We start from the raw sequence: 26047 nt of genomic DNA on the forward strand, positions 1-26047 counted from the left end.
ATACAGCCCCATTTGCTGGCTTGTCAATGTGACTAAGATTTGGGGAAGGACATAGTAAAAGAAAATAAGCACAGATATATTATGGAACAGAATGTAAACTTTGCAGAGTTTTAAATAAAATATGACTTTTTTTTTTTTTTTTTTGAGGCAGGGTCTCACTTTGTTAACCAGGCTGGAGTGCAGTGGCTCACTGCGTGGCTCATTACAGCCTCCAACTCCTGGGCTCCAGCAATCCTTCTGCCCCAGCCTCCTGTGTAACTGAGACTACAGGCACGCACCACCACACCCAGCTAATTTTTTCTTTCTTTTTTTTTTTTTTTTGAGATGGACTCTCACTCTGTTGCCCAGGCTGGAGTGCAGTGGCTCACTGCGTGGCTCACTACAGCCTACAACTCCTGGGCTCCAGCAATCCTTCTGCCCCAGCCTCCTGTGTAACTGAGACTACAGGCACGCACCACCACACCAAGCTAATTTTTTCTTTCTTTCTTTCTTTCTTTTTTTTTTTTTTTTTTTGAGACGGAGTCTCACTCTGTTGCCCAGGCTGGAGTGCAGTGGCACAATCTCGGTTCACTGCAACCTCTGCCTCCCGGGTTCACTGTGGATATATCCCCTCCCGGGATATATCCATCACTGTGCCTGGCACAGCTGCAGCCTCCCAAGTAGCTGGGACTACAGGCATCCACCACCATGCCTGGCTAATTTTTTGTATTTTTATTAGAGACGGGGTTTCACCGCATTAGCCAGGATGGTCTCAATCTCCTGACCTCGTGATCCGCCTGCCTCGGCCTCCCAAAGTGCTGGGATTACAGGCGTGAGCCACCGCGCCCAGCCTCTCTCTTTCTTTCTCCTCTTTCTTCTCTTTCTTTTCTTTTCTTTTCTTTCTTCCTTCCTTCCTCCTTTCCTTCCTTTCCTTCCCTTTCTCTCTCTCCTTCCTTCTTTCCTTCCTTCCTTCCTTTTTCTTTCTTTCTCTTTCTTATCTTTCTTCAGGGTCTCAATATGTTGGCCAGGCTGGTCTTGAACTCCTGCCCTCAAGTGATCCTTCCACCTTGGCTTCTCAGAGTGCTAGGATTACAGGTGTAAGCCACCACACCCAGCCCAAGAAAGATTTTATTTTATTTTTTTATACAGACAGGGTCTTGCTATGTTGCCCAGGCTAGACTCAAACTCCTGGACAACATAGCAATCTTCCTGCCTCAGCCTCCCTAGTAGCCGGGACTACGGGTGTGCACGGAACAAATTATATGTATTAATATGGAACAATCTCTAAGACACATTATTAAATGAAAAAAAGCAAGATATGGTATCCTACAGTTTACATTTTTTAATGTTGGAATAAATACATACCCTCAGCACCATAGGAAAGATTTTAAAAAAGAAAAAATATATATACATATGCTTATTTTTGTACACATATGTAACACTGGAAGGATATTAATGAAATTCGTAATTTGTAACTTTGGAGAACTGGATATTTGGGGTTTGGGATAAAAGGAAAGTTTATTTTCCACTGTGTATCCCTGCTTTTAAAAAAATATTTCATCTATTATCTCTAACAACAACAAAAACAACTTTTAACAACAAAAATAAATGCAAAACACAAGACTTCAATGAAATTCCTATAGACTTTAGAGAGACAGGAGTCCATCTCCTCTATCTTTAAAAATAAAGGCTGGGCTTAGTGGCTCATGCCTGTAATTCCAACACTTTGGGAAGCCAAGGCAGGAGGACTGCTTGAGCCCAGGAGTTTGAGGCCAGCTGAGGCAACACAGGGATATCCTGTCTCTACAAAAAAAAAAAATCGTTGGGTGTGGTGGTACATGCCTGTGGTCCCAGCTACTTGGGAGGCTGAAACAGGAGGATCACTTGAAGTTGAGGCTGCAGTGAGCCGAGATGGCACCACTGCCCTCCAGCCTGGGCCACAGAGTGAGACCCTGTCTCTAAAAATAAAATAAAATAAAATAAAAATAAAAAATAAGAACTTTGATGGAAGAGTTTAAGAAATTCTATAGCAGACAACACATTGGTCTCCCTGCTTCCAGGCTCCCTCTCCTTCCAACCATGGAATCCACCCCAAAACAAAATTTGATCACATTTCTCCCCTGCTTAAAGAACTTCAAAGACTTTGCGTCCTCCCTGGTGTTCACCAGGGCCTGCCTGACCAGCCCTGCCTCCTCTGGGCCTCCTCTCTTGTCGGGCCTCACCCCCTTACCCTGGCTTGGCTTCCCCTTCTGCTCCAGCTGGTCATTCCTGGAAGCAGGTCTCTTCCTCCCCTACCCATGGTGAATCCTTACCTGCCTGGGGCACTCAGCTCTAATGCTGCTTCCTAACTAGAGCCTACCCTAACATCCTGTATCAGACCCTCTTACACCATCCGTTACCTCCCTGGCCTCTCCTTCAGCAGTTACTCAGGTGCAATGATATACTTATTTGTGCCATGGTTTGATTGATATCTGCCTCTGCCTCTCCACTTTGAGCTCCCTGAGGGCAGGAACCAGTCTCTTTTGGCTCACGGTTATAGCTTGAGCAATTAGCACTATGCCTGGCACAGAGTAAAGCCTAATAAATATTTATTGCATGCATGATCTAGAATCACTTGGCTGAGGTTACAGATTAAGACACGTGTCTACTTGTCCTTCTTTAATATACTTAACATACCTTAGCACTCTGTCATTGACACATACTGAACAAGGGCTTATTCATTCATCTTTTAAAAGCTAACTCACTCTTTTAGTTTTCCCACCTTTGATAAGGGAGGATAGGACCTGGGAGGTCAGGCCCTCGGTTTACTAGCTCATCCTCCTCTATTTCTCTGAGAGCATAAAATCACTGGAAGTCAGCCAGCATGCCCCATGGCACTGTGAGGCACAGGGGAGAAGCACCAGGCTCCTGGATTCTGAATGCATGGGTTTGAAGCCTGGCAAGAGTGGCCCCTTCCCTGAGTCCCCCACCACCCCTCCCCATGGGGCGAGGATTCTGCAGGCATGAGAAGTGCCCACCCAGAGTCTGTGCCTATGCCTTCTAGAACACGCTCTGATACCCCATAATTCCCTTCCAAAATGTCACTAAGTTAATTCACAGGGCTCTTTGTGGGCCTCATCCCTGGCTTCATCTCACCTGAGGGCAAACTATCCTGCCTGATGCACATCTTATAGACCTGAGCCTTGGGCCTCAAGATAGCTGTTTGCAGGTGACAGCTAGGTGTTGACCCATGCATGCTAGCTCCATCACTGATGGGATGAGAGGTAGCTGGATAAGGGATGGATACAGGTTCCAGGGGACAGGTCTCCTTGGGCCTACACATTCTGGCACATAACTCCAAGGGCCTTAGAATTCTAATTTGAACACGGTCTTCCAGGTTGTTAGAGAATATATCCATCAAGGAAGAAAACAGAACATATTTCATTTAACACTTGCTGGACTGTTGTATAATTTCTATACAACTATAGAGACATATGGTATATGGGCCTCCAACTCTACTCTTGTTCTGAGCCCCACAAATGCCCATTTGGTTCTGTCATTTCTTTGCGTAGACAAGCTACATAACCTCTCTGAACTTCAGTTTCCTGAGCAGGAAAATGGGTCTATGGTAATAACTACATTATCAGGGCTGGTGAGAAAATGAAATAAAATAATCCACATCAAGGGCTTGACAAGAGTGCCAAGCCCTCAGTATATAGTTGCTAGCATTGTTATTTCATCCTTTATTTTATGCCCTCTGGCTGTCATCTCCTACGACTTCCTATATGATCTCCAAACTGGTCTCTTTGTAGGGTTTCAACACTGCTGCTCCCTCCTGCCTCCTTACCCACAGCCAATAACCTCCCCATTCTCTCCGCCTAGTCAAATCCCACCCTGTCTTCAATTGTGATAATAGCTAGTTGATTGCACGTTTACTACGTTTCAGGCATTGTATTAAGAACTTTCCATGCATTATCTCAACTCAGTTCTGACACCAACTCGATGAAGTAGGCACTGTTGATTATTCCCCAAACACAAAGACACAGGGATCTGGAGACTGGAAGCACTGGCGGCTGCAAGTGGCAGGGCTGGCGGGGTGTGAAGCCAGAGAGGAGTCTTTCTGCAGCCAGGCCTCCCAAATCCCGGGATGGAATCGAGGAGCCTTTGGCTGTCCCACCCTCTTTCAGTGCCCCGGCGACCCCTCCTCCTCCAAGCCCCCAAATCCAAGTCTGTTATATCCCGTCAGCTCTACGGGTCTGCCTGTGACTTTCAGCCCAAGGGGGCGGGCACTTCGTGTCACGCCACGTTGTCCACATCATCGATCCTCCCTCCCTTTCTCCCCTTCCTTCCTTCCCTCCCTCTCTTCCTCCCATTGAGTGCCAGTTCTGTGCCAAGCTTTGGTGTTCAAAATGTTAACGAGTGGAGAAGTCAGGGAAGGATGGAATTATAGGTTTTTCTTCTTCATACCTTTCTGTTTGGCTGATTTTTTTCAAATGAGCACGCAGGCCCGGTTCCTCAAACCCACTTCAAATGTGGCATTGCTGGGTTGGTTTGGTCCAAGGAAAGCCCTGTCTCCTTAACTCCCAGCCCCCACGCCTCCTCCGCCGGCCCTCAAATCCAGGCCGCCCTGCCCCCTCCGGAAAGGGGAGTTGGGGGCGAGCGCCGAAATCTGAGTGGCTCTTTCAAGCCTCCGTTGCCATAGAAACCGGCCGCACAGGCCTCGGCTGTCCATTACACCATCCTCTAGCCTCGCAGCCAATGGACTCCGAGCTCCGTCGCCAGAGGCCCCGCCCCCCAGCTCTGGGGAGTCCACCAATCAGCAGGTCCCGTGACTTAGAGCCCTGCCCTCGGCCCAGGGACACCACCAATGCGCTTCGACCCTGCCCTCCTCTTCGGTGTAACAAGAAGACTCGATTTTTTTTTTTTTTTTTTTTTTTAGGAATTCTCCAGATCAGAAGGAATTGGCAGTAAGGCCTCTGTCAGCTGCACCCTGAATAATCTTTGGCTGCTATTTTATTTAAGGAGAGAAAAACTGTTTCAATTACGCAACAATATATACCATTCTCTACTAAAACAATTTTAGGAAATGAAAATGTAGGCAATGGGATGATATAGTCTGCTCTATATGAATGTCTTTCATTATAGGTATTTTAATTTAACTTAAAATGATCAAGGAACTAGTCATCTTTCCTTTGTATTTCAAATGCATACAAAATTAAAGATACCGAGTTTTTTGATGCAGAGTTCATGAGACATTGACTTAATTAGTTGGTAGGCAACTTTTACTGAACCATCTAATTCCTGGTTCAGAACATTACAACTGGAGGATAAATGAATATTTCTCTTAATCCATGGAAGAAATTCTGTTTTTGAGGCGGGCTGCGTAAATGGCTCTGACACTCTGGAGTCTAAATAAACCAAATGTGTTTTTAAAACCTGTTTGCCATTACAAAAAAAAAACTTCAATTTTTTAGAACACTTTTAGATTTACAGAAAAATTGTGAATATAAAGTTCCCGTCTACCCCACCCACCCACCCTGTTTCTTTCATTATTATTATTATTATTGAGACAGGGTCCCGCTCTTTCACCCAGGCTGGAGTGCAGTGGCGCGATCTCGGCTCACTGCAACCTCCGCCTCCCGGGCTCAGGCGATCCTCCCACCTCAGCCTCCCAAGTAGCAGAGACTACAGGGGCATGCCACCAAGCCCAGCTGATTTTTGCATTTTTCATAGAGATGAAGTCTCGCCATGTTGCTCAGGCTGGTGTTTCTGCTATTAACATCACATATGGTATTGCAGACGCATGGTATATTTGTTCCAATTAATAAACCAATAATGATACATTATTTATTAATTAGAGTTCACAGTTTATTCAGATTTCCTTCGTTTTTACCCAACCTTCTTTTTCTACTCCATCTTTTTCTACTCCAGGATCCATCCAGCATGCCTCATTGCACTAGCTGTCATGTCTCTCTGGGCTCCTCTTGGCTGTGGAAGTTTCTCACACGGCAACATGACATGACTGTTGATGCTGCGTCAGGTTTCTCTACTGGAAAGTCAGTCTTCTTTTGCCCCTTTTCATACTGTACTCTTTGGAAGGAAGTCACTATGCTCGGGCCACACTTAAGTGAGGAGTTATGCTCTATCTCCTTAAGGTTGGAATAGCTACATAGATTATTTGGGATTTTTCTACACTGAAGATTTGTCTCATTTATTCAGTAATTTATTTATATCAGTATGGATTCACAGATAATTATTTCATACTTTAGGTTATAATCCAATACTATTTGATTTTGTTGCTCAAGTTGTTCCAGCTTTGGCTTTTGGGAGCGCTTTCGGTTGGCTCCCGTCTCCCTTTGACACACCCCTATTTTTGTGGGGTTTTCTCGTTGCCGTCAAGCACTTCCTTACTTTCTGGCACTACAAGATGCCTCAGGCTCATCTTTCGTATTTCCTGCCCCAGTCCTCAAATCAGCCATTTCGCAAGAGCTTTGTTTCGGAGAAGGGTATTTATTAGAAACCAAGAACTGGGCGCTAGGTGCACTCATTGCTACTAGGGTGTCATTTATTTCCTTCCTTCCTTCCTTCCTTCCTTCCTTCCTTCCTCCCTCCCTCCCTTCCTTTTTGAGACAGAGTCTCACTCCATCACCCACACTGGAGTGCACACTCATGGCTACAGCCACGTAGCCATGGTAATGAAGCCATGACCTCACGAAGCTTCCAGTTTACACAATTAGAGGGTTAATTACCAAGTTGCCCAGCACTCTGCAGTGGGCTGTGTAGGCAATGAGGGGGTAAATTATCTGCAGAGAATTTAAAGACAATAAAAACTGTAGCCTAGACCTCCTGGGCTCAAGTGATCCTCCCTCCTTAGCCTCCTGAGTAGCTAGGACCACAGGTGTGTGCCACCACACTCAGCTAATTTTAATTTTCAATTTTTTTTTTTTTTTGTAGAGATAAGGTCTTGCCATGTTGCCCAGACTGATACAACTCCTGGCCTCAAGCCATCCTCCTGCCTTGGCCTCCCAAAGTGTTGGGATTACAGGCGTGAGCCACCACACCTGGCCTTGGGGTATCATTTCTTTTAAGCCTTCTCAACTGACAGAACAAAGAAATACATCTGTATATACCAATGTGTATATATATACACACATATCTATATTTCCATTTGTAACCATCTGTATATATATTAAGCTAAACATGAGTTCCTGTTTATATTTACCACTTGAATCCAGGGATCATTTGGCTTGCTTCCTGCTTGCTTATCTCTAAATTCCCACTCCAATAACGGGAAACCTGGTTCCCATCATCCACATCCACCATCCATTTACTTAATTGTTCAAGTCCAGTATACATGTGTAGGATTATCAAAATTGTTAACCCATACCCCTGTGGGAAACTTTATCAAGTAGAGTACATTCTTCTGAACACTTTCTTTTGCCTTTAGTGTTCCAGCAGACTCCACTTGTTTCTTGTTTCTTTCTTTTTTTTTTTTTTTGAGACAGAGCCTCACTCTGTTGCCCAGGTTGGAGTGCTGGAGTGCAGCGGGGCCATCACAGCTCACAGCAGCCTTGACTTCCCGGTCTTAAGTGATCCTCCTGCCTCAGCCTCCCAAGTAGCTGGGACTACAGGCATGCGCCACTACACCCAGCTAATTTTTTAAAATTTTTGTAGAGATGGGATCTCACTATGTTGCCTAGGCTTGTCTCCAACTCCTGGGCTCCAGTGATCCTCCCGCCTCAGCCTCCCGAAGTCCTGGGATTAAAGGCATGAGCCACCACGCCTGGCCCACTCATTTCTAAAGTTACTTAGGTCAGCACTTTTCCTCTATCCTCTTCATGAGGTCATTTCACACATTTGTAATACGGTGAAGATGTCTGTCATATTCTGCATGACATTTTGGAATTATCTAAATGTCCTAAGTGATTTTTTTAACTTTGCATGCATTAAGGTTCACTTTTTGTGCTATTAAGTTTAATGGATATCAACAAATGCATAGTCATATACCCACATTTCTTCACCCTAAAAAACCCCCTGTGCTCACTTATTGAACCCTCTCCCCGCCAAACACTGGCAACCACACATCCGTTTACTGTATCTATGGTTTTGCCTTTTTGTGCCATTATTAAAAAAAAGAAAGACGCACAATATTTTTGTTGTTGCTCTTGTCACAGCTGCCACCCATTGAATCCTTACTATGTCCCAGGTCCAGAATTACGCTGTCCCATTTTGAAGATGAGGAAACAGATGCAAATGAGTTGAAGTACTCCCTAAAGACTCATAACAATAAGCAAAGTTTGACTTCTATGATTAACTTCTGAGTCACCTCTGGGAATATTTGTAATGTGTCTAATAGCCACACTTCTTTTGTTTGTTTTGATACAGGGGTCTTGCTGTTGCCTAGGCTGGAGTACAGTGGCTACTCACAGGTGCAATCATAGGGCACTACAGCCTTGAACTCCTGGGCTCAAGCAATCCTCCTGCCTCAGCCTCAAAAGTGGCTGGGACTACAATGTGTGCCACTGTGCCCAGCTATATTAGCCACATTTCAAGTACTCAATAGCCGCATGTGCAGTTTATACTATTATATTGGTTTTTGAGTTTTGTTTTTGAGACTGAGTCTTGCTCTGCCATCAGGCTGGAGTGCAATGGCACAATCTCGGCTCACTGCAACCTCCACCACCTGGGTTCAAGCGATTCTCCTGCCTCAGCCTCCCAAATAGCTGAGACTACAGGTACATATCACCAAGACCAGCTAACTTTTGTATTTTTAGTAGAGACATGGTTTCACCATGTTGGCCAGGATGGTCTCGATCTCTTGACCTCGTGATCTGCCCGCCTCGGCCTCCCAAAGTGTTGGGATTACAGGTGTGAGCCACCGTGCCCGGCTATATTGTTTTTTAAAAGATCTCTTATTATTTAGTGAAAAGAAAGGACCTGTAGTCTCAGTTACTCAGGAGGCTGAGGTGGGAAGATCATTTGAGCCCCAGAGTTTGAGGTAGCAGTGAGCTATGATGATGCCACTGCACTCCAGCCTGGGCAACAGAGGGAGATGCCATCTCACACACATACAAAAGAAAAGAGACCTTGTAATGCACACACTATCATAATCTCTGATTTTTTTTTTTTTGAGACACTGTCTTGCTCTGTTGCCCAGGCTGGAGTGCAGTGGGGTGATCACTGCTCACTGCAGCCTCAACCTCCTGGGCTCAAGTGATCCTCCCACCTCAGCCTCCCCAGTGGTTGGGACCACAAATATGCACCACCACAACTGGTAAATGTTTTATTTATTGTAGAGATGTGGGTCTCAATATTTTGCCCAGGCTGGTCTCAAACTCCTAGGCTCAAGCTAGCCTCCCAAAGTGCTGGGATTATAGGTATGAGCCACTGGCTTTTTTTGTTTGTTTGTTTTTGTTTTTGATACGGAGTTTTGCTCTTGTTGCCCAGGCTGGAGTGCAATGGCGCTATCTTGGCTCACTGCAACCTCCGCCTCCCAGGTTCAAGTAATTCTCCTCCCTCAGCCTTCTGAGTAGCTGGGATTACAGGCATGCGCCACCACCTCCAGTTAATTTTGTATTTTTAGTAGAGACGGGGTTTCTCCATGTTGGTCAGACTGGTCTCAAACTCCTGACCGCAGGTGATCTGCCTGCCTCAGCCTCCAAAAGTGCTGGGATTACAGGTGCGAGCCACTGCCCCTGGCCTGACTTTTTTAAAATCAGGAAATTTAGACGAATCAAAAAACAAATTACCTTGTCCCTATTGTTCTCTTCTCATTATGAATGTCTTTGAGGACCATGCCAGTTGGCAAATAGGTATTTTGGAGCTAGACACAGTTAGGGTGAGTGGAGTAACACGACAGTACCTAGAACAGCCACAGCCACACCTGAGTTGGCTTCATCCTGCCTTCAGGTATCATTAAGAATAGGTATTATTATTATTATTATTATTATTATTATTATTATTATTATTATTATTTCGAGACCGAGTCTCACTCTGTCGCCCAGGCTGGAGTGCAGTGGCACAGTCTCCGCTCATTGCAACCTCCGCCTCCCAGGTTCAAGCGATTCTCCTGCCTCAGCCTTCTGGGACTACAGGCCCGTGCCACCGCGCCCGGCTAATTTTTTGTATTTTTAGTAGAGATGGGTTTCATCGTGTTAGCCAGGATGGTTTCCATCTCCTGACCTCATGATCCTCCTGCCTCAGCCTTCCAAAGTGCTGGGATTACAGGTGTGAGCCACCACACCTGGCCATATATATATTTTTTTTCTTTGAGACAGTTCCACTCTGTCACCCAGGCTGGAGTGCAGTGGTGTGATCATGGCTCACTGCAGCCTGGAACTCCCAGGCTCAAGAGATCCTCCTGCCTCAGTCTCCCAAGTAGCTAGGACTATAGGCACACACCACCAGGCCCAGTTAATTTTTCTATTTTTAGAGATGGGGTCTCACTATGTTGCCCAGACTCGTCTCAAACTCCTGGGCTCAAGCAATCCTTCCAACCTCTACTTCCCAAAGTGTTGGGATTGTAGGCATGAGACACCACATCTGGCCTATAATGGAATATTATTTGGCAATAAAAAGGAAGTTCTGATACATGCTACAACATAGATGAACCTAGAAATCATGATGCTTAGTGAAAGAAGCCAGGCACAAAAGGCCACATGTTGTATGATTCTCTTTACATGAACTGTCCAGAAGAGACAAATCCATGGATACAGAAGCAGATTAATGGTGGCCTAGGGCTGGGGATTAGAGGGAAGGCAGAGCAGATGGGAGAGTGACTGCTAATGAGTACTGATGCTAATGGTTTCTTTTGGGGATGATGAAAATAGTCTAAAATCCATTGTGGCAACAGTTACACAACTCTGTGAATGCACTGAAAGCCACTGAATTGTAAACTATAAATGACTAAATAGTGTGGTATGTGAATTACATCTCAACAAAGCTGTTTTTTTTTTTTTTTAATGTTCTGGAAGAATCAGGATAGACATTACCTCAGGTGAAGGAAGGCAGGAGATGGGATGGTAAAGGAATTCATTGGGGAAAACAGGTTATCAATGTTCCAGTTCTTGTGTCAGATTGCTGACTCCACAGATTTTTTTTATGTTATGTAAAAATAAATACACACAGGGCCAGGCATGGTGGCTCACACCTGTATCCCAGCACTTTGGGAGGCTGTGGTGGGAAAATCGCTTGAGCCCAGGAGTTCAAGACCAGCCTAGGAAACATAGTGAGACCCTGCCTCTACAAAAAAAATTTTTCGAAATTAGCCAGCCATGGTGGCATGCATCTGTAGTCCTAACTACTTGGGAGGCTGAGGCAGGAGGATCACTTGGGTCCAGAAGTTCCAGGATGCAGTGAGCTATGATCGCACCACTGTACTCCAGCCCAGGCAACAGAGCAAGACCAGGTCTCTAAAAAAAAACCCACACAAGCATAAAGTGAGGGAATCACAGGCAACAATGAGAATGTGTCGCAGATGAAGCAATTCTGTATACCTGAGACAGAGGGAGATGAACGGGAAACGGCAGAGAGTGGTCAGGACAGTCCTCTCTGGGGAGCCCGTTTGAGCTGAAGCTAGGATGAGTAGATGCTCCAGCCCATGTGGGGATGGGAGTGAAAAGAGTTCCAGACAAAGGAGACAGCATGAATGAGGGCCCTGAGGTAGGCCCAAGCCTATTGTGTTTGGGGGACAGCCAGTTTAAATGTCTGTTCTGTTATATTGTGGAGTCTCTGTGTATGAATTTTTCCTAAAGAAATAACAGGCCGGGTGCAGTGGCTCACGCCTGTCATCCCAGCACTTCGGGAGGCTGAGGCAGGCAGATCATGAGGTCAGGAGATCGAGACCATCCTGGCCAACATGGTGAAACCCCATCTCTATTAAAAATACAGGCCGGGCATGGTGGCTCACGCCTGTAATCCCAGCACTTTGGGAGGCCAAGGCGGGCAGATCACAAGGTGAGGAGATCGAGACCATCCTGGCTAACATGGTGAAACCCCAGCTCTACTAAAAATACAAAAAAAAAAAAAAATTAGCCGGGCATGGTGGCGGGCGCCTGTAGTCCCAGCTACTCGGGAGGCTGAGACAGGAGAATGGTGTGAACCCAGGAGGCAGAGCTTGCAGTGAGCCGACATCAAGCCACTGCACTCCAGCCTGGGTGACAAAGCGAGAATCCGTCTCAAAAAAAAAAAAAAAATTAGCTGGGTGTGGTAGCGCACACTTGTAATCCCAGCTACTCAGGAGGCTGAGGAAAGAGAATCGCTTGAACCCAGAAGGTAGAGATTACAGTGAGCCAAGATTGCGCCACTGCACTCCAGCCTGGCGACAGAGCGAGACTCCATCTCTAAATAAATAAGTGGCCAAAAACATACATACAAAGGTGTTCACTGCCATATTGTTTATAATAGCAAAAAGGGGTAAAACAATCAAAATGTCTTTCAAGAAGGAACTGATTCACTTTGGGAGGCCGAGGTGGGCAGATCACCTGAGGTCAGGAGTTCGAGACCAGCCTGACCAACATGGTGAAACCCCATCTCTAATAAGAATACAAAATTAGCCAGGCGTGGTGATGCACGCCTGTAATTCCAGCTACTTGGAAGGCTGAGGCAGCAGAGTCATTTGAACCCAGGAGGCAGAGGTTGCAGTGATCCGAGATCACGCCATTGCACTCCAGCCCAGGCAAAAAGAGTGAAACTCCGTCTCAAAAAAAAAAAGAACTGATTAAATGAATTACAATATACTCGGCAGACCTGGACGAGAACCTACGCACTACATGGAAAGAGAAAAGAGATGTGAAAAAAGCAGGTTACTAGAAATTACATATAGTAACATTCCACTTGTGTAAAAAAAACTATGTGTGCATGTGATTATAAGCATTTAAGTTTCTGGATGGCCAGGTGAAGTGGCTCATGCCTGTAATCCCAGCACTTTGGGAGGCCAAGGTGGGCAGACCGCTTAAGCCCAGGAATTTGAGACCAGCTCGGGCAACGTGGCAAAACTCAGTCTCTATAAAAAATACAAAAAATTAGCCCAGTGTGGTGGTACGCGTCTGTAATCCCAGCTACCTGGGACACTGAGGTGGGAAGATCACTTGAGCCCAAGAGGTTGAGGCTGCAGTGAGCTGTGATCGCGCCACTGCACCCCATCCTGGGTGACAGGGAGAGACCTTGTCGAAAAAAAAAAAAGGCCAGGCACGGTGGCTCACACTTGTAATCCCAGCACTTTAGGAGGCCAAGGCGGGCAGATCACAAGGTCAGGAGTTCCAGACCAGCCTGGCCGATATGGCGAAACGCTGTCTCTATTAAAAATACAAAAATTAGTCGGGCGCAGTGGTGGGCGGCTGTAGTCCCAGCTACTTGGGAGGCTGAGGCAGGAGAATCGCTTGAACGTGGGAGGCAGAGGTTGCGGTGAGCCAGGATCGCATCACTGCACTCCAGCCTGGGCAACAGAGTGAGACTCCGTCCCGTCTCAAAAAAAAAAAAATTCTGGAAAATTACATTAAAATTTAAAATGTACTCATTATAATGCCATTTTTCTAGATTACAGGAGACGTTCACTTTTCACCTTATATAATTCAGTATAAGGCCGGGCGCAGTGGCTCATGCCTGTAATCCCAAAACTTTGGGAGGCCGAGGCAGGCGGATCACTTGAGGTCAGGAATTCGAGGCCAGCCTGACCAACATGGCGAAACTCCGTCTCTACTAAAAATACAAAAATTAGCCAGGCGTGGTGGCACGCACCTGTAGTTCCAGCTACTCAGGAGGCTGAGGCAGGAGAATCGCTTGAACCTGGGAGGAGTAAGTTGCAGTGAGCTGAGATCGCGCCACTGCACTCCAGCCTGGTGACAGAGCGAGACTCCACACACACACACACACACACACACAAACACACACACACACACCATATATATATATATAACTTTTGTAATAATAAAAAACATACTTCTACTTAAAGAGAATATCAATAAGCCCTAAAGTTTTTCACAGTGAAAGCCCTTCAAAATTGCTTGACAAATAAATTCTAAGTATAATAACTATGGGAAAAATGTATGCTTGCGAAGACTTTGTTAGACACATTTTCTTAAATGCTGAAGCTATAATTTAAAAATGAAGATTTCAGGAGACAAAATAAAGTCAGCTGGATAAAAAATGCGCAGAGAGAAAAAATATACCAAAATGTTAAGAGTGAGTGTCTCGGCCGGGCGCAGTGGCTCATGCCTGTAATCCCGGCACTTTGGGAGGCTGAGGCGGGCGGATCACGGGGTCAAGAGTTTGAGATCAGCCTGGCCAACATAGTGAAACCCCGTCTCTACTAAAAGTACAAAAATTAGCCGGGCATGGTGATGCATGCCTGTAGTCCCAGCCACTTGGGAGGCTTAGGGAGGAGAATCACTTGAACCTGGGAGGCAGAGGTTGTGGTGAGCTGAGATCATGCCACTGCCCTTCAGCCTGGGCAACAGAGCAGGACTCTGTCTCAAAAAAAAAAAAAAAAGAGTGGGTGTCTCTTGGCACTGAGACAATGAATCCCAACAAATTCCCAACAAATGATATTTTTTCCTTAAATTTCAGAATTTTTGAAGTTTTACACGATGAATATTCTGTGATCTGAAAATTTTTTCTTCCCCTCCTCTTCCAATTCAACAGCTGAATAATAATCTTTTGTTCATTGTCTGCTACTGCTTAAGACATTCTTTCCAGACTTAGAGGCTTAACAAAGCAAACAGCTACCATCTCACAGTTTCTGTGGGTCATGAATCCAGGCAGAGTTCAGTTGCATGGTTCTGGCTCAGGGTCATTCACGAGGTTGCAGTTGAGATGCTGGTCAGGGCTGCAGTCATCTGAAGACTTGACTGGGGCTGGAGGATCTGATTCCAGGATGGATCACTCAGATGGCTGTTGGAAGTAGGTCTCAGTTCCTTGTTGGTGTTGGCAGGAGGCTTCAGTTTCTCACCACGTAGAGCTTTCCACAGGGCTGCTTGAGTGCCCTCGCATGACAGCTGACTTCTCCCAGAATAAATGATACAAAATAAGACAGCCAGGAGGAAAACATAGAGCCTTTTATGTCCAATCTTAGATATCACAAACCATCACTTCTGCCATATTCTATTAGTTAGAGGCAAGTTCACACTTAACTGGGAAGGGGAGGAGGAATTAGGCTCTTGCTTTTGAAGGAAGGAACATTAAAGAATTTGTGAAGGGCCGGGCGCAGTGGCTCACGCCTGTAATCCCAGCACTTTGGGAGGCTGAGGGGGGCAGATCATGAGGTCAGGAGATCGAGACCATCCTGGCTAAAACGGTGAAACCCCGTCTCTACTAAAAAAATACAACAAAAATTAGCAGGGCGTGGTGGCAGGCCCTGTAGTCCCAGCTACTAGGGAGGCTGAGGCAGGAGAATGGCGTGAACCCGGGAGGCGGAGCTTGCAGTGAGCCGAGATCGCGCCACTGCACTCCAGCCTGGGCGACAGAGCAAGACTCCATCTCAAAAAGAAAAAAAAAAAAAAGAATTTGTGAACATGTTTTTGAAACACAAGAAAATTTCCAGCTGATCTTTCCCCCCCCAAATTTCCCTCCTCCAATCCAACTACAACACATGAAACTCCTTAATCTTCCTGAAGCGCACCTTTGATCATGTCATCCTGCAATAAAAAAACTGTCCCTGGCTCCCCGCAACCCAGGGAACTCCATAACTTGGCTTCTGAGGACCAACTACCGTATTGCCCTTCAGCTCCAGCTCAACATAAACGCATCGTATTCCTCATGTACACTCCCCCATTTCTGGTCTTGGCACCTGTCCATGCCCTCTCAATACCTCGTCCCAGTCTCTTTCCCATCTCCAGTCCCTTGCACTTGCTGTTTCCTCTGCCTGGAATGTTTTACATGGATGGTTCTTCATCATCTTGAGATCTAAACTCTCCCCCATCTCTATCATCCCCTGTCCCAGTCACTCACTCTCTCATTATCTTGTTTTCTTTTCATTGTTGTTTGAGACAGGGTCTCACTCTGTCCCACAGGCTGGGGTGCAGTGGTACGATCACAGCTCACTGCATCCTCAACTTCCCGGGCTCAAACGATCTTCCTGCCTCAGCGTCCCAAGTAGCTAGGACTAAAGGCACGGGCCATCACACCTGGCTAAGTTTGGTATTTTTTTGTAGAGACAGGCTTTTGCCATGTTGCCTAGGCTGGTCTTGAACTTCTAGGCTCAAGCATCTGCCCACCTCAGCCTCTCAAAGCGCTGGGATTTCAGATGTGAGCCACCTTGCCCAGCCCCTCCCTCCCTTTTTTCCATCACCCAGTCTGGGGTGCAGTGGCACCATCATAGCTCACTACAGCCTCAAAATCTCTGGCTTAAGTGTTTTCCCACCTCAGCCTCCCCAGAAGCTGAGACGACAGGTGCTTGCCACCATGCCTGGCTAATTTTTGAATTTTTGTGGAGGTGGGATTTCTCTATGTTACCCAGGCTGGTCTGAAACTCCTGGGCTCAAGCGATTCTCCCGCCTTGGCATCCCAAAGTGCAGGGATTACAGGCGTGAACCACCACACCCAGCCCAGCTTTATTTTCTTTATAGCAGTCACAACTATCTGAAATTATCTTATTTGTTTACCTGCTCTTTTCTGTTGCCCTCACTTGCTCCTTAAGAACAGGGACCTCTGTCTTGGTCACTGCTGTAACCCAGTAGCCCGAGTTCCAAGTTTACTGCCTGGTGCACAGTAGGTGGCCAATAAATTGTTGAATTAAATGTCCTCTCTTCCAGGGAGTTGTTTTAGAAAGAATCACACACTGCATAAATGTCTGTTGAGGAAGAAAATGAAAAAAACAAAAGTGAAGACATTATCTTCTCGGCTGAACTTCCCACACCATCTTCTCTGTCATTAATAAGTCCTGGTGTCTACACTGGGGAAGGCAGTCCAAGGTTCTTCCAGGGCCTAGATTCAGCCAGACTTTAACCATCTCTAGCTCCTCAGAGTCGGTCAAAGGGCCTAAGGAATGGTAAGTATTAATAATGTTTGTTTATGTATTTATTTATTTATTTATTTGAGATAAAGTCTCTGTCTCCCAGGCCGGAGTGCAGAGGTACAATCATTACAACTTCCACCTTTCAGGCTCAAGCAATCCTCCTGCCTCAGCCTCCCAAGTAGCTAGGACTACAGGCAGGCACCACCCTGCCCAGCTAATTTTTGTACTTTTTTTTGTAGAGTAAGGGTTTCACCATGTTGCCCAGGCTGGTCTTGAACTCCTGGCCTTAAGTGATCTGCCTGCCTCAGCCTCCCAAAGTGCTAAGATTACAGCTGTGAACCACTGTGCAGGGTCAAATGTTTATTAATGGATGCATGCATGGACGGAAGAAGGAAAGGAGGCAGGGGTGAATAATGAATGCAGCATTTTCACTGCTGAGAATAAAGAGTGAAATCCTGGTCCAAATCAGTTTGGCAGTGAGTAAGGTTAGGAACTATTCACATACATTGGAATAATAATAGCAGCAGCAGCTACAGGGTCAGAGACAGATCTTTGAGAGGCTATAAGCATTGAAAAGATTGTGGTGCCTATCACACACCATCTAAAATAAAACAAATATTTTATTTATGGGAAAAGTGTTAAGTGTTGATAATTCCAAGAAAGCTTTTATTTGTCCTACAATCATTACTTTGATACCTTTTCTGAAATCTTAGAGCTGTCCCCACTCTGCCCATTTTTTTTCTCATTATGGTGATGTCTCTGGGTTGCTGGTGACCTGCGTAACTATTGGGAAATCTAGTTTCTCAAAACTTTTAGTTTTTTTTTAGACAGGGTCTCACTCTGTCACTCAGGCTGGAGTGCAGCGGCTCGCTGCAACATCCGCCTCCTAGGTTCAAGCGATTCTCATACCTCAGTCTCCTGAGTAGCTGGGATTACAGGTACGCGTCACCAAGCCTGGCTCATTATTTTGTACTTTTAGTAGAGACAAGGTTTCACCATATTGGCCAGGCGGATCTCGAACTTCTGACCTCAAATGATCCGCCCGCCTTGGCTTCCCAAAGTGCTGGGATTACAGGTGTGAGCCACCGCGTCCCGTCTATCATAAGTTTTATTGAACATTGCCTAGGTATCAGGATGTGTTTACATGCATTATCTCATTTAATCTGTAAAACAACCATGTGAGGGAGAAACTGAATTATCCCCATTTTCAGGATAACGAAAAGGAGGGACTGGGAATGTGAACTCAGGAAGTGTGACTCCATCGGGTAGACTGCTCAGGCTGCAGATGTAAAGGTTTTACACGTAGGGTTTTCCAGATCTCAGCTTCTGAAAGGCGGAGGGACCGTTTGGAAGGGAGCAGGGCCTCCTCTTTCCAAGCACCCTGTGCCTTTAAGAGTCGCCCCCTCCCTCCAGGGATGCTCCAATTTCTTTCTCCCCACCACCCCCACCCCGCGCCCCGCCATCCAGAGCATCACCCCGCCCCCCGCGCGGCGGAGCCGCACCTCGGTCCTTCCTCCCCGCCCCACACCCTCAAGCTCGGCTCTTGGCCTTCGCTCGTCCAGAAGTGGGTGAGCTGTACCGCCAGAGGCGCATTCTCCTAGCCCCAAACCATGCCCGCTACGCCCCAGCGGAATGCCACCTTAAAGACCCTAATCCGGGCACCGCCCAGCTCCTGCTTCCCAAGGGCGAGGCCTCAGCGCCCCCTCCCATCGCCCATGCTCACGACGCCGTGAAGGTGACCTCCCCCAGGGGCGGCACACGCCCAGTGGTGCCCGAACTGGCTCACACGTGGTGAGCCGGGAGCGCGCGGCCCCTCCCCGCCACGCGCCTCGTGCCGGCCACCCGGCCACGCCCCCAGGACTGGCTCCGCCCCGTGCCCCTGCACGCTTCTCCAGGCTTGGGTGGGGCGACGCGCCCAAGTCGGGCACCGGGCAGGCTACGGGGTGGGGTAGGACCTGGGAATGGCGCACCCACGCATCCTCGAATGTCGCCTGCGGTTTGTGAAAAGCGGGAAGTCCGCCCAGCTCAGGACCTTTGGCTGGCAGGCGAGGTGTCCCGCGGCCCTTGGTGCTGAGCAGGGGAGAGACAGCTGGGACCGCGAGCCTGGGAATCGAATCCTAGTCTGCGTGTCCTCGGTGCTTCCTATTTGGAAACTGGGCATCATATTGTCATATTCCCTTCTTCCTCCGGATTCTTATGGAGCTTCGAACGAGATTAAATATACATATATATGAGAAAGGGATTTGTTCACTGGGTCCAAAAGCATTTGCTGGTCCCATATGTGGTCGGACCCTGTGTGTAGTAGGCGGGGGGCAACATCTACGACAACCTGAGTTCGTCCCCTTAAGCTTTCCTGAGTCTTGGGCCCCCCAAATTCTCTTCTGGGATGGTCCGAAAAGACGTCCCTGAAAAAGGAAAGGGCGGAAATCCTACCTGACGGCAGGTGTCTCGGAATGAGCTAAAATTTAAAAGGCAACGCGGGGCAGGGACAAGCGTCCAGCGTCAGATGGAAGCAGGCTCGCGTCCCCTACCCTTCCTCCAACCCCTAACCTAAGAAAAGAAACCGATCTCGCCGGTCTCCCCCAATCCTAGCCGCGAGACCGCCCAGCCCCGCAGCCCGAGCCCCGCCCCCCTCCGGCGGCCAGCGATTGGGAGATGCAAATACCGGCTTCTCTGCCCAGCAACGGGTGACGCGGCGCCCGAGCGCGAGGCGTGGCCCGGCCGCAGCCCAAGCGGGCACCTCGGTGTTTACACGGGGCGGCCCCGCGCGCGCCACAGCGGCCCGCAGACGGCGAGGGGGAGGGGTGGTGCGCGCGCCGGCGGGGCCGCGCGGGGAGAAAGACACTGAAAGGCGTCGGCGGCCGGGCGGGGAGCGGCGCGCGCGGGCCGCGGCGGAGCCAGAGGCTGCAGGAAGAGCCCGCGGGGGCCCGGAGGGTGCGATTCCTCGGCCCCCGCAAAACAATGTGTGTTGTGCGCCAGGACGCAACTTGCCGGAGTTGGCGGGGGCGCGCCGAGCCCGCCTGAGACCGCGCTGACCTTCTCCCCCCGCCGTCCGTTGGGCCCGAGCGCCCAGCTCCTCGCTCCCCAGTTCGCGGGGGCCGGGCCGAGCCGCGGGGCGGGGCCGCCCCTCCGTCGCCGCTGCCTCCTCCCCCACCCCCAGCCGCGGAGGATGCGGACGGCCCCCGGCGGCGTCTAGCGGCCCCGGGCCCAGGCGCGATGGTGCAGCAGCGGGGCGCGAGGGCCAAGCGGGACGGCGGGCCGCCGCCCCCGGGACCCGGGCCGGCCGAGGAGGGGGCGCGCGAGCCCGGCTGGTGCAAGACCCCGAGCGGCCACATCAAGAGGCCGATGAACGCATTCATGGTGTGGTCGCAGCACGAACGGCGGAAGATCATGGACCAGTGGCCCGACATGCACAACGCCGAGATCTCCAAGCGCCTGGGCCGCCGCTGGCAGCTGCTGCAGGACTCGGAGAAGATCCCGTTCGTGCGGGAGGCGGAGCGGCTGCGGCTCAAGCACATGGCGGATTACCCGGACTACAAGTACCGGCCGCGCAAAAAGAGCAAGGGGGCGCCCGCCAAGGCGCGGCCCCGCCCCCCCGGTGGTAGCGGTGGCGGCAGCCGGCTCAAGCCCGGGCCGCAGCTGCCTGGCCGCGGGGGCCGCCGAGCAGCGGGAGGGCCTTTGGGGGGCGGGGCGGCGGCGCCCGAGGACGACGATGAAGACGACGACGAGGAGCTGCTGGAAGTGCGCCTGGTCGAGACCCCGGGGCGGGAGCTGTGGAGGATGGTCCCGGCGGGACGGGCCGCCCGGGGACAAGCGGAGCGCGCCCAAGGGCCGTCGGGCGAGGGGGCGGCCGCCGCCGCCGCCGCCTCCCCGACACCGTCGGAGGATGAGGAGCCGGAGGAAGAGGAGGAGGAGGCGGCAGCGGCTGAGGAAGGTGAAGAGGAGACGGTGGCGTCGGGGGAGGAGTCGCTGGGCTTTCTGTCCAGGCTGCCCCCTGGCCCGGCCGGCCTGGACTGCAGCGCCCTGGATCGCGACCCGGACCTGCAGCCTCCCTCGGGCACGTCGCACTTCGAGTTCCCGGACTACTGCACCCCCGAGGTTACCGAGATGATCGCGGGGGACTGGCGCCCGTCTAGCATCGCAGACCTGGTTTTCACCTACTGAGCCCACCGTCAGCGGGGCGCGCACGCCCCCAAACCAGCTGTTTACATACAGGAATCAGGTATTGGGGCCCCTCGGAGGCCGAGGCTGGCACCCCATCTCCCGCGCAGCCTCCCCCCTCCTGGACGTGCCCATCCCCCCTCAGATCCAGACATGCCCCTCCCCCGCAGACACACCCCAAGGCAGCCCAACCCCCACCCCTTCCCTGACACCCAAGCCCCTCCCCACGTTGCCCCCTCCTGCACAGCCACCAGCAGCCAGCCCCCTCCGATACACCTCCCGTCCTCTCCTACAGACCTGCACCCCTCCCCCCTTTTGCACACGCCCCTCCTCGTGGCCGGAGGACCCGCCCCCTCCTTTGCTCCGGAATCTCTCCTCCCTCGCCCGGCCTGCCTTCTCTAGGTTAGGGGGGCGATGCGGCTGGGTGGCAACGCACGCTCCTCCTGTGCCCCTCCCTTCCCTGGGGGGAGGGGCGCGCTCCTTTTATCCCCGGAGCGCTAGGGCCCGCCTCTCCGCTGGGGCCCACCCCCTTCATGCGCATGCTTAATGCTTCTGGGGAGGAGGGGGCTGGTCCCAGTGGAGCCGCACTCTTCGCCCGCTCCGGGCAAAAGCGGGGGTGAATGTAGAGCGATCCTGGGAAATCCTTTGATCCGGGAGCCCTAGGTTTCCTCTCCACCCAACGGGGCGTCGCTGCCTTAATGGGAGGAGCACTCGGAAGGGTTGGTTTGGGCCTGAAAGTCTCCCAAGTGGCATAGCCCCTTTTCCGGCATGGGGTCTCCTACACCCACGCGCACCACCTCTCCGGTCGCGTGGCTGCCTCTACAGCCTATCTATACGTCCCTTTTTTCCCCCAACTGGGAATTGAGAGGTAAGGTCTTTCTCTGGAAATCCAGCAGTAGAGGAAGGGACCACCCAAGAAAACTAAAAACCAAGGCACCTTACCAGTCTGTTTGGGGACAGGATCCCTGCTGCACCTTCCCCACCCCCTCCTGGGAAGTGCCCCCTCACCTCAGGGCACCCGCAACCTGGGCTCCTCCCTAAGCCCACCGGCCCTTCCTGTCACCCAGGTCCACCCTCAGTACTCAAGCTGCAGTATACAGCGGGAAAAAACTGAGGCACTTTGGTGCTAGGGGTTTGGGACTGAGGCGTGGATAGCAGATGTGATGGCAGGAAGACTCTCGCTTTTAAACATCTGGTTTGGGAGAGACCATCGACTTGGCCAGTGAGACTGAGAATGGATTCCGAGTAGTGATGGGCCGTTTGCACCTCGGTTTTTCCACGTGAGAAATGGGGAGAACGCTGCTGTTAGGAGGAAGTTGGGTCCAGTTCAGGGTGCCGTCGGGAGCCCTGTCCCTGTTGCTGTGACCCCTCTCACGCCGCCATCGCTCTGCCCAGCCCCGCCCCTCCGGCCTCCCCACACCCCCCTTGCCCTCACTACCTGTATCTCACCGGCGTGTGTTCACCCTCCCGGGTGGCTCACACACTCTCATTCACACACACAAATCTCAGGAACAAACGGTCCCAGAGTCCTCCGGACCCCTGCCCAGGGTCTCTGCAGGTCTCTGCCCCACGCGTTCCCGTCGCTGACAAAGCCACCAGCTGCCTCCTTTAAGCTTGGTGCTCCGGCTCTGGGCCTTTCTTGCGCTCTTTCTATTTTTTTTTTTTTTTTTTAAGAAAAACAACAACAAAAAAAGACAATGGAAAAAAAAAACGTCATGTGAGTGAAGAGATGTCACTGTCTGTGGTCTTGGAGAACTAGTCTCGTAGCTGAGGGGTGGGGTCCCTCTGTCTGGGGCACTGGCACCCACAGCAGGACTCCGCCAGTCTGATGCCAGGACTGAATAAAGTGTATTTGCCCCGACCTTGCCCTGTGGTTCTGCATGTCTGTGCTCTTCCTCAACCCTCCCTAAACAGTTTGCCAGATTCAAGTCCTTGTGATTTGGGCCCGAGCTGGGTGTCCCAGGGCAAGCCACCTTGCCTGTCTAGGCCTCTATGTCAGGACTCCCTGGCCTTCATGAAGAATAGCAAACTCATCCCTGTAGGGACCAGGCAGGTAACGTAGGCGAGTGACTCTGGGTGGACACTGGCGTCATGACCCACTTCAAGGGGCCTACCTCCTGCCAGTTGTGACCCTGTGGGAATGCAGTCCACAGTGGCCAGGTGGCCAGATTTTTCAAGAGAAGCTGGATGGATGCTTCTGAGTCATCTTAATTTCAAAATGAAAGCTGATTCATATTTTAAAATTTCTGTGGGCCAAATGAAACAAGTATGCAGGCAGGTCTGGTCCGAGGGGGCTGGCTTGACCATGCCTTTCTGTGCCTTTAATGAGGACTAAGAAGCAAGATTGGGCCACACTGTCTGGACTCAAAGCCCAGCTCCACCACTGAGCACCCGTGTGACTCTTTCCATATGTATAACGTGGGGATAATAGTAATAGCTGCTTCACAGGATGAAATGAAGTTTGAGGTGAGAAGCATTCAACATGGTGCCCATCGTGTTACTCCATTGTCAGAGGAGGAAACAGGGTCAGGCAGGAAAGCAACTTAAAGGAGGGCCTGCAAGCAGCCAGGGTCAGAGATAGGGCTTGGTTCTGCCTCCTGGTGAAGCATGGCTTCGGGGTACTGCCTCTCCCTCCCTGTTTGAATCTGCAGATTGTGTTAGGCCCCCAGCTGAGGGCCTGGAGTGGTGGGATTGGTCCCAGTGCCTGGCACACATTGGCCTGCAGAGTAGATTAACTGAATGACCAAAGAGCAACAGAAGTGTAGTGATTCTTGTCTTTGAGGTTCTGACTGGTGTTTTACAACTGAGTCCAAGGCTTTTCCCTCCTTTGTCCCTCTGACACCCCTCCCCCTAATTCTCATCTGTCAGATCCAGTGTATTCCTAAGCTGGGACAAAGCCTCTGTTTTCCCAGTAGGAGCCAAGGCTGAGTGTGGAAAATTACAGTGACTGCTTCTTCTCAGCCTCTCTGGTTGAAAGCAAGCTGGCCAAGAAAAAAAAAATCCTATAAGAGGAGGTAGAGTTGAGAAGGTGTGGAAGATAGGGACAGCTGCCCCCAGAACTCCCTTCAAGGGAGGACTTCCCCAGCTATGGGAAGTGCCATCAGGGTGGCCGCAGCTGCAGGGAGCCACTTCACCTGAGACCACGCCCTTCCTGGGGCAGCCTGTATCTGGTGTCTGAGTGAGGCATGGTATAAACACCTGGTCATTTCAATCCAACATGGGACGGACACTGACAGACAGTACTCCCAGCAGGCCCAGGCCAGCCAGGGCTTCGTCAGGCCTGCAGCACAATTTGACTTCCTATGCCCAGGCCTGCTTCCTCTTCTTTTCACAGGTGCTTATTCCTAATAAACATCTTGCAACCCAAACTCAGTCTCATTGTCTGTTTCTAGAGAAACCCAGTCTACAACAGAGGGTTCAAGAGACTGGACAAAGGGAATTGGGTCAGTGGCCCAGCAACTGCAGCTAGGCCTGTCGGATATATCCTAATGTCAAGAGTCTGTTCACCGATGCCATCAGCACCAACCTAGGGGCTGCACACTTTCCTAGTCTGCACACCAGTCACGTCAATTAGAGACTCCATCCTCAGCCCGAAGGCCTTCCAGGGCCCCCTGCTGATGCCATTCTCACTGCCAGTCCCTCCCCTGGTAAAAGCAGGTGGGAGGGAGGTCGTCATCTGAGTTTGTCTTACAGAATAGCCTGGAATGGGGTGCACGGTAAAATGCCTGACCGGAGATAATGCTAGAGCTGTGGAACCTTGGGCAAGCCTCTTCCCCTTTGTGGGCCGTATTGGGAGTTGGTAATAGGACTAGAAGAGGGACCATCTCATTTTGGTTCCTTCCATTTCAGATACTGACCTGGAAGGTCGGGGAGACAGCTCCTTATGGGGTCTCTGTGGCCACCTAGTGGCTAAGAGGAGTAGAACCAAGGTTCTGTGCAGTTGGGAGGTGGGAGTCGGGGTGTGTCCCAGGCCAAGGAACTGAGTCCCACTCCAGTCTCACTCCATTCATGCATTGACTCATTGCTGGGTCATGCCCCTTGCCTGGGTGGTGTGAGCCACCCTGCTTCCAAGGCTTTCAAAACACCATACGCTGATGTATCGTTTCTCATCTATTGCTGCGTAACAAATTGCCACAAGCTTAGCAGTGTAAAACAACGTGCATTTGCTATTTCAGTCTCCATGCATCAGGAGTCCAGCATGCCTTAGCTGGGTCTCTGCTCAGGATCTCACAAGGCAGCAGCTGGGGTGCTGGTGGCCCGCATTCCTTCCTGGAGCTCAGCAGCCTTTTCCAAGCTCTCACGGTAGTGGGCAGAATTCAGTTCCTTGTGCTTATAGGACAGAGATCCCTGTTCTATTGCTGGCTGTCAGTTAGTACCACTCTTGATTACTACAAGCTGCTCAGTTTGTTGCCACATGGCCCCCACAGGGCCTCCCCAGCCTTCTCACAATATTGCAACTTATTTTGTCAAGGCCAGAGGAGAATTTTTCTGCTGCTTGGAGTCACTTGGCTCAGGGAAGGTTTAAGCTCTCTTTTAAAAGCCTCTCCTGGCCGGGCATGGTGTGTTCATGCCTGTAATCCCAGCACTTTGGGAGGCCAAGGTGGGTGGATCACCTGAGGTCAGCAGTTCGAGACCAGCCTGGCCAAATGGTGAAACCCCTTCTCTACTAAAAATACAAAAATTAGCCTGGCATGGTGGCAGTCGCCTGTAATCCCAGCTACTTGGGAGGCTGAGGCAGGAGAATCACTCGAACCTGGGAGGCGGAGGTTGCAGTGAGCCAAGACCAAGCTACTGCACTTCAGCCTGGGCGACAGAGCAAGACTCTGTCTCAAAAAAAAAAAAAAAAAAAAGAAAAGAAAAAAGAGAGAGGAAAAAAGCCTTCCCTAATTAGGTCAGACTCACCCAGGAAAATCTCCTTTTTGATTAGGCATCAACTAATGTGGGATTTTATATCTGCAAAAAATCCCTTCACCTTTG

At 50.1% G+C, this 26047-nt stretch overlaps 2 protein-coding genes and 1 long non-coding RNA gene across 7 annotated transcripts in view; 1 reads left to right on the forward strand and 2 right to left on the reverse strand.

Moving 5' to 3' along the window:
- Positions 1-26047, reverse strand: part of LOC100970234 (uncharacterized protein C20orf96) — an 83305-nt gene that overhangs the window by 39792 nt on the left and 17466 nt on the right. For 2 of the 5 annotated variants that reach the window (XM_034947774.3, XM_034947768.3), the window contains exon 1: positions 4426-4562. The exons of 1 other annotated variant lie outside the window; for it this stretch is intronic. The gene's annotated coding sequence lies outside the window, so the exon portion shown is untranslated. Of the gene's footprint in view, positions 1-4425; positions 4563-26047 lie in introns of those variants that run through there. 2 more of the 5 variants (XM_034947775.3, XM_034947769.3) reach the window with 1 other exon arrangement.
- LOC134729708 (uncharacterized) lies at positions 1299-19313 on the reverse strand. The gene is made up of 3 exons (XR_010111054.1): positions 18549-19313; positions 16557-16744; positions 1299-14955 (listed from the first exon to the last, which is right to left on the reverse strand). It is a non-coding gene; the product is annotated as an uncharacterized LOC134729708 (long non-coding RNA).
- SOX12 (SRY-box transcription factor 12) lies at positions 19734-22932 on the forward strand. The gene has a single exon (XM_003846085.6). The coding sequence runs from the start codon at positions 20126-20128 to the stop codon at positions 21071-21073; it is 948 nt and encodes a 315-aa protein (XP_003846133.4). The 5' UTR covers positions 19734-20125; the 3' UTR covers positions 21074-22932.

Source organism: Pan paniscus, chromosome 21 (assembly GCF_029289425.2).
Source record: "Pan paniscus chromosome 21, NHGRI_mPanPan1-v2.0_pri, whole genome shotgun sequence".
Lineage (NCBI taxonomy): Eukaryota > Metazoa > Chordata > Mammalia > Primates > Hominidae > Pan > Pan paniscus.